This window comes from Rousettus aegyptiacus, unplaced genomic scaffold (assembly GCF_014176215.1).
Source record: "Rousettus aegyptiacus isolate mRouAeg1 unplaced genomic scaffold, mRouAeg1.p scaffold_m13_p_12, whole genome shotgun sequence".
NCBI classification, from domain to species: Eukaryota; Metazoa; Chordata; class Mammalia; order Chiroptera; family Pteropodidae; genus Rousettus; species Rousettus aegyptiacus.
The window spans coordinates 74,142,132-74,155,957 of NW_023416287.1; the positions used below are offsets into that span (position 1 = coordinate 74,142,132).

Genomic DNA, 13,826 nt, shown 5'->3' on the forward strand with positions numbered 1-13,826 from the left:
AAGAGGGAGGGAGGGAGGGAGAGAGACAGACAGGCAGACAGATTTCACGAGCCAGAGGCAAGCAAAGTGCCATGTTGGTCATTCACTCCTGAGGTTTCCCTTCCATCAGTATCTTTGGAGGGCAAAATTGCTCTAATCAGTATGCTTTGGGGGGATGATGTTTAAAAAGGCAAGTTTTAGATATTTGGCATTCTCCATGCTACATTTTCAACGAAAAGATATCTAGGAATTTTGTAGAAATGAAAAAAAAATAGAGGAATATTATCCGAATATTTCAGAATCCCAAAGTTCTAGGAAAGAAAAACTTAATTTTGGGTGGTTGTTCTTTAAGAAGAAACTTTCTAATGAATTGAATGGATTGTGGCAATGATTAATATGTTTTGTCTTTTGACTATTATAATTAGAACCTTGAGTTTTAGGTAAACAAGTGGTAAAGGTCAGAGAGATGATCTAAAACTCCCAACTATTTGGGGGCCCCATGAGTTCCTCTGCTCTAGCGGCCACTGGAAAAACCGCTGAAGGATGGGACCAGCCGGGGACTAAACTACCCAGCGCCACTGGCTCTGTGCAGAACTCTCTCATCTGTCCGGCCTTTCCACCTCGCAGCGATGTCAGAGCCACTGGGGTCACAAGAGACTGTGCCTGGAGGGTTAGCCCACGAGGCCCACCTACCGGCTCCTGCAATGTCCTCCAGTCTCTGGACACCCCCAGGGGGCAGAGTCTTCTCAGAGGATGTGGGCTGACAAAGAGCTGCCTCATCATCCTATTTACACATGCAGCCCCAGGACACTCTGCTTCTCCCCAGCTTACTGCCCAAGGGGTGAGACAAACCCCAGTGCATCCCAGCCCGGCCCAGATCTCCTCCTGTGAATACTTTCCCAGCTCAAGGGCATTGGCCTAACTTTCGAAACGCAGCATCCAATCTCAGTCACGGCAGAAGCCTGCAGGCCCAGGATCCTTTTGCCAAACGTCACAGCACATGTGCAATGCCCACAGGCCTGGACCCTGGCCTCATCAATCCCTTTGTCATGCACGAAAGACCCTGCCACCTGGAGACATCTGGAGGCCTGGATGCAAGCAGGGTGCTCATCTATCAGTCACCATATGATGGTTTATCAACCAAAGAGTAGAGGCTGCGATGGTACCTTCTCAGGGCTTTTATGTGAATCTTAGTCCATCACTCACCCAGGCCAGACCAACGTGACTGCAGCCCACACATGCTGTTGTTAGAAACACAAAGGACCATTTTTCCATCTCATAGTTAGCCTTCTAGTCATCTTTTTAGCTTAAAAAAAAAGTTACAAGATTTTTAAAACCCAACTTTGATCGGACATCTATGACTTTTCTAATGAATAATATTCTAATTTGAAAAGTTTTCAGTTTCTCTTCACTAGGGGTTGAGTGCCTTTCACTCTTGTTTCTACATTAAGGAAACTTAACCAACCTAACCCCTTACTGTTCTAAGAACTCAAGATTACAACACTAAAGCTCGTATTCCTTTTAGAATTAACCTATTTGAATAACAATACCTTGGAAACCTGTTGCAAAATGTTAGCGTGGAGGGTTTGGCACCAAATCTTTTCCAGGTTGACGTTGTCTCTTTCTCTTCATAAATGCATGTAATCCTGCTGTGCCCACAGCTTTTGAGAGCCATCCCTGTTGGAGTCGGCCAAGTGTATGGCTGTGATAACCCCTGGACTGGAGGCATTTTCCTCATAGCTTTGTTCATATCTTCGCCTCTTATTTGTCTGCATGCTGCGATTGGATCCACCATGGGGATGTTAGCAGGTTAGTGTCATTACTTGTCCCTTATTAATGGGCCCTACGGATGTTAGTACCTGGGGCCAGCTTCCCTCCTTCCGTTGTACCATATTTTTTTCAATTTGGGGCGCCAGTGTCCTGCTCCCGTGAGCAAAAGCTCCCCTCAAGAAAGACTTTGATGTTAGTCATTTACACCTTAGTATAAATTTAACATTTGGGAATTCTTCCAGGCATGTTTATATTTTAAGTCATATTTCATGATAATAAGCAGGAAGTGTTCTCCATTAGAGAACATTAAAATATCAATGAAAAGGGAAGTTCTCTTTTTTGTCCAAGAAAGGACCATCTCGGCACTGCTTAAATCAGACTGCAGAGGCCTTACTCAAAGTGTCTCTTCTATCCATAAGAGCTTCACCACTAATATGCACGTGACTCTATGGCCACTTGTATCCTTTAGATGTTTTTTAACTGAATAAAGGCAGACTTTTTTTTTAAATAAATACCTAAGAGGATAACTAGTCTGGGCTTCAAGGACCATGGCGGGTCTCAGAGCTGGCGGGGTGCCCAGGAAACCCACCACCCGACAGGGACACCTGCCTTCTCTCACAGCGCTCACCATCGCAACGCCGTTTGACCCCATCTACTTTGGCCTGTGTGGCTACAACAGCGCCCTCGCCTGCATCGCGATAGGGGGCATGTTCTACGTCATCGCCTGGCAGACGCACCTCCTCGCCATCGCCTGCGGTAGGTACTGCCAATGGAAATCCTTTTCCACCAAAAATGATGGCTGTGTCCACCCCCTCAAGGAAAATCAGCTAGTAAAGATTCTACCAGTCTTTCGAAGAAAAATGGGAGGCTTGTTTGCTTTATAAAAAGGGTTTTTGCTTAAAACTGTTTTGAATGATCATTTAGTAAATACATTAAAAACTATTTTCACTGAATGCAAAGGGTTTAGCCACATGCAGACAGAAGCAAAGCCCGATTCCACTGGCCCATTTTGATGGAACGTCACCTCTCACTGGCACTTAGCTCTTCCCGACAGCCAGTCCGGTGGCACCTTCCCCATGCAGAGCCTAGAAGATGAGGTGGTCGGTGTACTTGGTCTTCTCAAACCTACAGAATGCTGCTCCTCCCCGGAAGCCCATATTCTATTCATAACTCGTGATGAAATGTACCAGCGGGGATGTCGATCTGGGATTCACTCGCCTTGGCTGTATAGTAAAATTTGCATTTATGGTTTATGCTGCTAAATATATTCCTTTGCTAGAATGCAAGGTGGTGGCACCCACGAGAATCGTAATAGCTCAACTCAGCCCTTCTTAACAAAGTTCATCTGCTGTCAGTTGTGCCGGCATTTGCATGGAATTTAACAGTTTTCTAAGCTGCCAAGCAATGGAAACAGAATTCGTTTTTTGGTTTTTTTTTTTTTTTCTTTTTTAAATCTAAGAGATAGTGTTTGTGGCATAAAAGGTACGGGGAGAGAATATGTAGACAAAGCTTGAGGCACTGTTAGTCACTTAACTATTTCTTGGTTCTTTTCCAGCACTGTTTGCCGCCTACCTGGGTGCTGCCCTGACTAACATGTTATCTGTGGTGAGTCCACATGAGCTAAGAACATGCCACAACACCTTTCCTCTTGGCTTCCCCAAGTCAACACAAAACCCCTCCTCCATGAAGCCTTCCCCAATTCATCCCTCTTATCTCAAATTACACAACTCGCCTCAACACCTGCTAGATGGGAGGAGCTGGGCCTCGAAAGTTTAAACGTCACTTGTTGGTCAGTCAGATCCCATTGTCATTGGGCCAGCGGAGCTCCTTATAGGACAATTTGAAGAGCATTATCTTATAAGTCAAACTCCTTTCTGATAGAACTCTAGTTCTATCATCCTCTAGAAGTAGTTTTAAACCTTTAATTTATTTGTTTGTGTATAGATCATCTGCCCAACTAGTTCGTGGGCTAGTGTACATCTTTTTTTGTTGCATAGCAACTAGCACGAAGTCAGGAGGTCATGAGGGAAGGCTTCAGGGAAGACAGGAAGCCAAGCCCCAGCCAAGCCTGAGAGAAGCCAGAGCCAGTGGCTATGGGCGTAAGCGGCAGTCTGAGAACCCCTTTTCTGTCTGAGCCCCAGTGTGGGGTGGTAGGTGAGTCCAGGAGGCACCACGTGGCCAGCCCCAGCCCCTCTCACACACGGGAAGGGTCCCAGGCCCCAGTGTAGAGTGCTCAGTGCTCAGCCTGTAGTCGATGCCTCCTCCTTTGGGATAAAGGTTCCAGGGCACATCTCACATAGGCAACGAGGAAAAGTCCCATTGGTCCTGCGGGTGGAGATGGAGGTGGGCATTCTACTTACAGCTCTCTTAATCTCTCCTTAGTGAAGTTGGGTAGTTTGGACTTACCATGGGAGAGAATTTTCTAAACAACAGAATTGGTCTTCTCTGACACCGTCCTGGGCCCCCGATAGACTAAGTCCCTCCTCTGAGCCCCATCAATCTTTGCACACGCATCAACTACATGTACCATAGAGTACTGCGATGACTCAGATACACATCGATCCTCTTCGACCTTCGGCCTGGGTGCTCCTTCAGAAGCACACAGTTATATTCTTACCTTTATCTCTAGTACCCAGTACAGTGTCCAGCATGCAGTACGTGCCCGAGAAATGCTGAGTGGATGAAACCCTTAGGCAGCGAGCACCGCCATGGGGAACACCAGAGCTGGGGCTGAGTAGCCGACCATCGGAAACATTAACGAGGGGCAAAAGAGTGGAGTGTGGCCTCTGAGACTCCTATCTGCTCCAGGCTTTCCCATCCCTTCTTACACGCTTCCATTCACCCAGTTGTCCTCCCACTAAATATATGTCAGGAGCCTTCCTCGGACGCAGTACTGAAGGGATGCAAAACAGGAGGCTTTGTTTCTTGATCCTAAGTGTTTACAGGGTGACTGGCCTTTTTCTCTGTTGCAGAGAAGTTATGAGTTACACCACTCAATTTAGACATTTTTCAAAACAAAATCAAATTTGCTTTCTTTGTGCCTACTATGTTTAAGACACTGTGCTGACCACGCTCAGGCTATTAACTCACTCTGAAGGAATTTCTCTCTCCTCGAGGAGACACGAACGTTGAGTGACATGAGACCATTCGAGGCTTCCACAAAAGAGAGCCCTTGGGAGCTGCCCGCTTTGCTTTCCAACTGGCCTATGTCTGTGCGGCCCCATTTCTTCAACAATGCGGCCCTCTGCTTGACGATGGTGGCCACAAGCCGAGCACCATTTACTGAGTCCTTAGTCTGCTCTAGGCGCCGACTCTCCAAGTAGATGTCATTATCCCAGTTTTACTACTGAGGAAACAAGTCGATCAGAGCTGAGAATGGGATCTGGGTCTGTGGAGCTCCCGGCCCACATCCTCCCCACTGTAGGACTCGAAGGGAGTGGTTCCCAAAACACCCTGCGTCATCTCAGCAGGCTTCGGAAGGACTCTGAGAGGAGTTCATCACCGACAGGTGTTGCTTACGGCTGCAGTCCCACTACTGGGCCGTCATTGTTCTTCCCCAAGAACAGCCCAACAGCCCCATCTTTGAGCACACACATGACTGGCATTCTTACCCCCATGGTACTGCCTGAGGTTTTTACTGCTTATAATAAAATGACATTTAGGGAAGAGGGGGCGTGATTCGACCTGCCTTATAGCGGAATTTGCAAGCTCTGTGTTAGCAAGCTATCCCTTCAAGTTATTCCAAATGAAGAGTGGTGAGGGGTATTTAAAATCTTCAGCACATCTTAAAGAATAAAACACAGGTCAACATCTTGAGAAAGAGAGCTGGGAATGAAAGAGCCCTTGAGAAGAGAGGTGGTTACTCTCCAACTGCAGCTCCTGGGACTAGGATACCACATCTCTTCCTCTGCTCTATGTCCCCGTGTCTGTCTGTGATGGGTTTCTGCTGCTGCAAACAGCCCCCAAATGCCACCCAGCACTGATTTGTTCTCTAGCCCTTTCAGATCAAGAGCCTCTGGACACAGTCTCTGTGCCTCTGAGTTCAAACTCTCAAGAGAGGGGATTTTATTCCCAGGTCATCTGCCTATTGGAAGCTGCCTGTCTGTAGTGTAATTAGCTATGGCCAAAGAGAAAAGGCCTTGAACTACAAAACGATTGCCAAACCATTCCTTTAACAGGGGCTCTGGGAGAAGGTAAGAATGGCCATTGGCCATTGCTCCTTGAGTTGGGGGTATAGGCTACATAGGCTACATGTCTCCTACATAAAAGCATATTATAATAGAACCCAGTGGCTGCATTTTGAAGTATGTGTGTTCACCTGTCACACATTGCATGATTGACACCACTGGCATGATTTTATTTATATTTGTTATAAATTAAGTATTATTTCTGTCAATGCCCACAAAGCATCCCTTTCTCTTCCCAGAAGTGGAGGTGTTTGGTAAGGACTGATAACATAGGCACAAGCCTCTGGTGTAACCAAGACCTCTCTTGTGTTCCCTCCGGCCCCCCAGTTTGGATTACCACCCTGCACCTGGCCCTTCTGCCTCTCAGCGCTTACCTTTCTGCTCCTGACGACCAACAACGCTGCCATCTACAAGCTTCCGCTCAGCAAAGTCACCTACCCAGAGGCCAACCGCATCTATTACCTGTCCCAGGAGAAAAATAGAAGACCATCAGCCATAACAAAGTACCAGGTCTACGATGTCTCCTAAGTTTCTCCTTTCCAAAACATGTCACTATAAATTCAGGCTTCAGCAGGCTGTGTAGGTCCCCAGCCTGAAGGCCACATAAGCTCTCCTGTCTGTTCTGTGATTCTCCTCCAAAGCACGCCTACACCTGTTATTCTCAAGCACGGGGAAATGTGTGTGTACTCACTATTCAGGAACCTGTCTGTTCTAAGATGCACAACACTTATTAAACATATGGTTAGTTTAGACTGTGCACAGCTCACTCCATAAGCTTTTTTTCAGGGGCATCTGCCCTCTTCTTCAAGATAAGCCACATTTCTAAAAAGAACTGATCAAAAAGAAGACAGAGGTTGGTGACCTGGCCATCCAACTCAGTCATTTAATGTAGCAATACACAGTGTCATGAAATATGCAGAAGGCAAAGGGCTGATTCTGACTCAGTTCTGACACTAATGAACTCCTACCATCTCAGGTGAGTCTTCTCCACTCTCAGCCTCAATTTCTTATGGGTTTCACGAAAGGAGGGACTCTATAGTCCCCTCCACCTCAGAAGTGTTGATTCATCTCTCTCTCCTATAAACCGATGAAATTAGCATGACCAGTAATTACTTTGAGTTAAGTAAGAGATGGAAGGGTGACCTGGAGAAGAGGCAGAACAGTTTCAATGATCTATGGAGAGTTATTCTTGAGTCATGAGATGTTCTCCAGACTTTTGGATTACGAACCTAATTCACTGTAAATGCCAACATGCCTACTTTACGTAACAGAAGTGTTTCTGGAAATGTCATAAGATGAAAACTGATCTTTTCCAACATTCAAATCATATTTTAAATAATGTATTTCCTTTTGTAATAGTTATAAACATACTCTATTAAACTGTTAAGTTTGCAAGTTGCTATCAGGGTTTTCTTGAAATAAGGCTCACCTACATTGCCCACTTCAGAGGTTTTCCACAGCTAAGCACGTATCCAAAAAGAGATGAGGATGAGTTAAAAATTCTCAGAAGAGGGTTTGGTTTGTTTACAAAGGGAATTATTTATACAGAAGTGACAGTGGTCATTGCTTCTGTTTGAGTTAAAGTACAGGTTGTTAACAAGCCATCTCACTGTTTAGGGGATGGTATAAAGGATAGTATCCTAAAAATACGGCCCATTTTGTGATTTAATTACTCTGGTTATAGCTTTGAACTCCTAAACCACAGGATCCCGTTGTAGGAAACTATATGGTTCAGCCTTCCTACCCCTCCCCCGGAGGAGGGTAGATGAACCTCTCGTAGCACCTCCATGGGACCCCTCCAACCCCAATGTACAATTCCAGTTTAGCATCATTGGGTAAGGATATAAGATGGGGGATATAAGAAGGAGGCAAGGGGGAGGGGACCAGGCCCTCTATAAATACAGCTTTAAGGAAAGAATTATATTTGAGCAAAATCCATCATATAGGAAAAGCTGGTGTCTACATTTATCTTTTTTTTTCTCTGCCCTGAGACCCCAGCCATGTCCTGCCAGCCCAAGAGCACTGGGCTGCCCATTTCTCTTCCAGATTATATCTAGCCAGTTATGACTTCTCCATGAAAATGGAACACTTCTCTCTGGAAACAAATTCCCCACATAGGAAAGGGGAGCGAGTCACACTTCAGAGGCTACCTCTGAGTCTGTGGTCACACCTTGAGGCCAAGTAGGGCTCAGGCTGTATTTCAATGATGATGGAGTTACGACTCTCTGAGGATTAAGCATCCAGGAATTTCACCAGAAGGCTGTTTATGCTCACAGCTCACTCAGCTGTCCCAGAACCTCTAAGTGACGACATAGAACTATTAAAATACCACTTTTCATGCGTTTTCTACCACAGCATTATAATCTGGTTTATTAAGAGCAGGAAACCCTCCACGTACATGCCTTTCTGATTATTGACCACGAACAAATCCCTTTAGCTCTTCTAAGTATTTCAATATCCTCACCTATAAAGCACATTGAGTTGGTCCAGGATAACAAGCAAAGTGGAAATAGACAGGACAAAAGATTTCGACTTATGAAAACGTACAATAGCCATAGGAGTCTACGCCAGCACTTAAGTCAGGCACCAACACAGGAGAGAGGGAGCCGGCTTGTACCAGCTCCCGAGAGCTGCCTGTGCATGTGAGTGCATCTCTCCCAGGGCCACGTTCAGTGACGTCACCTGGATAGGCTGAAATAGGCTATAGTAGGAGTGTTTACGCCACAGAAAGTGGCAAACTACAGATCTGGGCTTTTCTTCCCCAGATAGCCAACTTACCAGCACACCACTGGTGGGAATAAAGGAAAACAATTACGGGGCTCCTAACCAGAGTCTCAGAGTCTAGGGCCAAAATAGTCAACCCAGCAATCCTACATGGATGCCATCATTCACACAAAAGGCAAGTGAGAGAAAAACAAAAGCGTTCTCAGGTCTAAAATGATCTTCGAAGGTCTGTACACAGAGCCCTACAGCGCAAACACTCTAAGCGGAAGCAACCAAAGAAGAAGAAAAATGAATTAAAAAATGCAAGAAAACAGTATGGTGATCAAATACATTGGTACTGTTTATTGTTTATTAGGACCGAAGGGGTGGAATAGAAGAAACACACCTATAACGACCTAGGACTGGAAGGTCAGATGCTGTCAGAGGTGGAGTGGGGTGCTCAGAAGAGGCAGGAGAGCTGTCAGAGCACTGAGCTTGTGGAAGGATTGATAAGTTCAAAAAACCCACAGAGAGGAATAAACGTGGGCAGAAAGGGGGACCACCATGAGAACAAAATTAGAAATATAAATTTTGAATCAGATGGAAATTCTCTTTCCAATGGAAAGTAGAAAAAGAGAAAAATATTCTAGAAAGTCACTCAAAAAAGCTAGTAGTACAAAAAATAAATGGAAGGCAGATATCAGTCAAACATAATAATAATTGACCAAAAAAAAAAAAAAAAAAACCTTAACTCTTAAATTTACCACCAGAAGACAAATATACACGGGGTTGTCCTTTTTTTTTTTTTTAAATAAAAAAAAAAAGAGCTAACAATTTGCTGTTTACAAGAAACACATTTAAAACAGAAAGACAAAATGTTTGAATACAAGGATGCAATAATATATACTAAACAAATACAGACCAAAAGAAAGCCAGAGTATTAACCATTATATCTCAAAACGTGAAGTTTAAGACAAAAAAGATTAAGAACAAAGAAAGATGGAATGACAGAAAAAGAGTATATAATCGTTATATGCACACACCTGTACAAAACAATCAGCCTCAAAATGCATCGAGCAGCAATTGGCTGAACTGCAAGGAAAAGTAAACACATCAATCATTGTAGCTAAGATTTTACCAAAACCTCAGAAATGGATACATCCAGAGAACAAAAAATAAGCAGAGATATCAGGGGTCTAAACAAAGAATTAATAAGTGTAAACTATGACATTTAAGATTTTAAACCCTCTCACCCAATATCTGCCCTCCTCCCCACCCCTACCCCCCCCCAAAAAAAACCTAGAAAACACACAATCTTTTTAAGTACCTATACAACACTTACAAAATAGACCTTATATTATGCCGTAAAGCAACCCTGGGGTCCTTCTGCGATGCTGGTGGGAAGTTGACTGCTGCAGCCATTGAGAGGACAGGTCTTCAGTATTCAGTCACATTAAGTATATACATCCCGTGTGACCTAGAAATTCCCCTCCACAATATACATAGCTCCCAGGGAAAGCATCCCCTGCGTTCACTGTGGGCCACCAGGAAGGCTGTTCACCACAGCATGCGTCGTGATGCAGAGACTGGAGGAGAACGTAGAGGCAAAGTGGGCGGGACACACTGCGGAGTCCTCCGCGGCAGGTGTACACTCCGTACTACACATACAGCAATGCGGACGGATCTTAAAAACCTAGCGCCGGGGTAAAATAAGAAAATAACTTTTATAATCAATACTATTTGCACTAATTAAAAATGCATCTACACAAAACAACAATACATATTTTACGAGCACACAAACACAAAAAGGTACATAGGAATGCTGGAGGGAAAAGAGAATGGAATATAAAAATGAAAAGACAGCCACGCCTCCCTACATTCAATAGGGGGCCTTGCACAGACTAATGAGGGTAATATGCAGGGACATGATTAACTTAACTCCGTCAAAAAAAATTTAAGTGGGTGGGGCATAGTGCTTACTCTGCTCAGCCCATCAGGGCCTCTGGTTGTGTCAGAGTGACCCCAGAATTGGGGCAGGGTCCATCTGCAAAGCCCCATAGTGGATTCTGACCCCACTATGCATTTGGAAGCATTCTGACCATACTACAAAGTGTTATAAATGTATACTAAAAAAAGTTTCTGCGCTTTGCCTCCTAATTAAATGAACATGTTAATCCCTAGAGTAACAATGGTGATGGACATACATATTTACTGTGCTTTTAGAATGTTTTAAAAACTCTGATGAAATGTGGAAATAAGGGTAAATTTTTTGTTGAGAAAGGTGGGAAAGAAAAGACATTCCTGAACATAAAAGATATAGGAATCGAGGATATAAACTGAATTCAGAAAGAACAGGGACCTAAGATAAAGATAATAAATTCATATCACCTCCTACAGTCACCAAACCTAACTGGTGAGTCGAACGGGGATAGTGTGGGAAGGTCCCAGTTTTGAAGCCAGATGAACTAGGTTTGGAACCCAGTCCTCCTCTATTACACACTGGCTGAGGCATTGATCTCTTGGAGCCTGCATCTACAAACAGAGGTTCATACCCACCTGAGAGGCCTGAGAGCCGTGTGGTGTGAAAGCTGAACAGCAACCCCGGGCCCATCGGTACAGGAGGGATGGAGGAAACTGCCCTTGGAGCCACAATTCCCAGGCAGGCCCAGGGACCAGAAACCCCCAGCAGAGCCTGGGTATCATCTGTCTCATGTGGGTATCCAGGGCCAGAGGGGCAGATCAGAACTCTTCTTTACCTTTAAGATGCTAAAGAAAGAACTGGCTGGCTATCCGAGTGGGGGTACAAGACTTTCCCTCATTTCACCTTTTGAAATATCCCCTTTCCTTCCTCCTCCTACCTCTCCAGAGCAGAGCACTAGTTGTTTTAGGAAAATGGCCTCAAAATGAACACCCCGGAGGCCTCTGTTCTCTTAATCTCTTATAGTCATTACCATGGAGTGTCCTGCACAATTGTTGTCTGTTTCTTTTATATGGATCTTTTCTCTCCAATTAGATTGCAAGTCATGTGAGAATTGTAGTTATAATATACACATCCACACATCCACACAATACACATACACCCACATATACATGCATACACACATGCACATCTATGAGCACATGCTATGTACACACATGCATGTGCATGCACACAGATATACACATATGTACACACATGCATTTATGCGTTCACACATACATGCATGCTACATATGTATCCACATATATAAGTATCTCTACAGTTGTTTTTGTCTCTTTCCTTCATAGATCTAGCCCACTGATGGACACATTGTAGCCCTGGGAAATAACTGATTAATTGAAACACCTTCCCATTCCCACTCTCTCTCCCATTCACTCATCCTGGCTGGAACTTCAGCTCTGTTTCACACACACGACCACATATACATGATAGACACAGAATCTGAGGTAGGCCAGCTGACTGAATCTTGCCACCCAAATTTCCTGTCTATAGCCTCCTTCAAACATATTCTCTGAATAGTGTTCCTGGAAAGAACTCTTCAGAAAGAAACACCATCTAGCCCTAAGCATTTCGTCATTTTTATGGATAATAACTTCAAGCCTCTACAAACCTCCTTTGCCACCATCCCTTCCTTACAGAACCTTCACAGCTGGGACCCAAATAGCGTAATGGTCTTGGGTGAGACAGGAAGATGGTAGACCAGTAGCTCTCAAACTTGACCAGGCATCAGAATCACCTAAAAAGCTTGTTAAACAAATTGCTGGGCCCCACCCCTAGAGTTTCTGATTCAGTAGATCTGGGAAAGGGCCTAGGAATTTACATTTCTAACAAGTTCCCAGATGATGCTGATGCTGTTGGTCCAAGGACCGCACTTTGAGAACCACTGGTGTAGACTTAGAAAGAGGATGCTGCCTCCAGTCATTCTTTCCTCCTCCTTTGCATGTTGGATACACTGGTCAGCAAACTCTATGCATATGAGAATCATCTGTAGTGCTTATTAAAACACAGATCCATGAGACTCAATGCCAAAGATTTTAATTTGTGGCTGTAGGGGGAGCTGAAAATCTGACCATCCACCAAACCTTTAGATTTTATGGATGCTGCTGGGTCAAGCTCCAGACTTCGAGATCATTTCACAACAGCGCTTGGTCCTGGCTAGATTAGAATCCCCTGATTCCAATGCCCCATCCCAGATCAATTAAGTCAGCAGCAAGTCTGGGAATGGGTATTTTTTAAAGCTCCAGCTGTGATTCCAATGTGCAGCCAGGGCTGAAGATAACTTTGGTGTCTTTTCTGGGCCCTAACCTGTCTCCAATCAGAGTCACACTTACAGACTGTTAAGCTCTCGCCACCCTCGATCCCCAGGTCGATTTTGATAAAGCTGCACTGGGCACCTGAAGGCAGGACGGGCATGCACAGGAGGCACAGAGATCAAAAGTGAAGCGTGCCCCTTTCTCAGTGTTGAGCTCCAGCCCTACACCCCAAAGGTAAAGAAAAATGAAACCACTAGCAGGAAACATCAAGCCCAGCAGGCTGAGCAGACAAGCAAGGCTTCACATTGGCCCCGGAAGCCTGCCGAGTGGGTGGCCTTGGGCCTAGAAAGGAAGAGTGAAGCAGTGGGCTTGTCAGCAGCACCTTCGTCCAAACTGCACTCGGCCTGGGGTCTGTCTCCCTGGCCCTCTGGACACAGACAGCACTGGCCTGCTGGAAAGGCATGGCTGCAGGTAAGAAGCCGCAGGCATGCTGTGTGAGCAGGTATGGGATGGGGATTCAGGGCTGCCCTGGGATGGGGACAGAAAGTGGAACGAATGGGGAGGCTGTGATAACAGGTGGGCAGGCAGGAAGGCAGGTGGTGCAAACAGAAAATGAGCTCCAGCAAGACCTGCAGGCAGAAAGCCCTGACCAGGAAGACATCGAAGAGGAAAGGAGATGGGAAAAAGCAGAATACAGAGTAACACATAAAGCAGGTGCTGAGGGCCCAGTGGTCCTATAACTGGAAGAGGGCAAACAACAGGTGGATTATGGTGGTGCGATGAGGCTCCACCGCTCTGTGACCTGCCCGTTGGGCCAGGGATGGGACAGGGACAGGCAGTGGTTCTCGTTCCTTTCCTCGCCATTCGCTTCTGAAGGAGCCATTCAGAGTCAGGAGGACCCAGAATGTTGGAGAGAGACTGTCATCCCGTGTGGCCTGAGCAGATGCGGCAGGA

At 45.3% G+C, this 13,826-nt stretch overlaps 2 protein-coding genes across 6 annotated transcripts in view; both read left to right on the forward strand.

Moving 5' to 3' along the window:
- The window catches only part of SLC14A2 (solute carrier family 14 member 2), a 318,969-nt gene extending 311,262 nt beyond the window's left edge, over positions 1-7,707 (forward strand). For all 5 annotated transcript variants that reach the window (XM_036230000.1, XM_036230001.1, XM_036230002.1 and 2 more), the window contains 4 exons: positions 1,641-1,788; positions 2,371-2,505; positions 3,305-3,354; positions 6,264-7,707. In XM_036230000.1, coding sequence (XP_036085893.1) covers positions 1,641-1,788; positions 2,371-2,505; positions 3,305-3,354; positions 6,264-6,464 — 534 coding nt within the window. In that variant the 3' untranslated portion in view covers positions 6,465-7,707. The remainder of the gene's footprint in view (positions 1-1,640; positions 1,789-2,370; positions 2,506-3,304; positions 3,355-6,263) is intronic.
- Positions 7,708-13,279: 5,572 nt separating this feature from the next.
- Positions 13,280-13,826, forward strand: part of LOC107512341 (urea transporter 1) — a 40,497-nt gene continuing 39,950 nt past the window's right edge. Inside the window, exon 1 of the mRNA XM_036230011.1 lies at positions 13,280-13,343. The gene's annotated coding sequence lies outside the window, so the exon portion shown is untranslated. The remainder of the gene's footprint in view (positions 13,344-13,826) is intronic.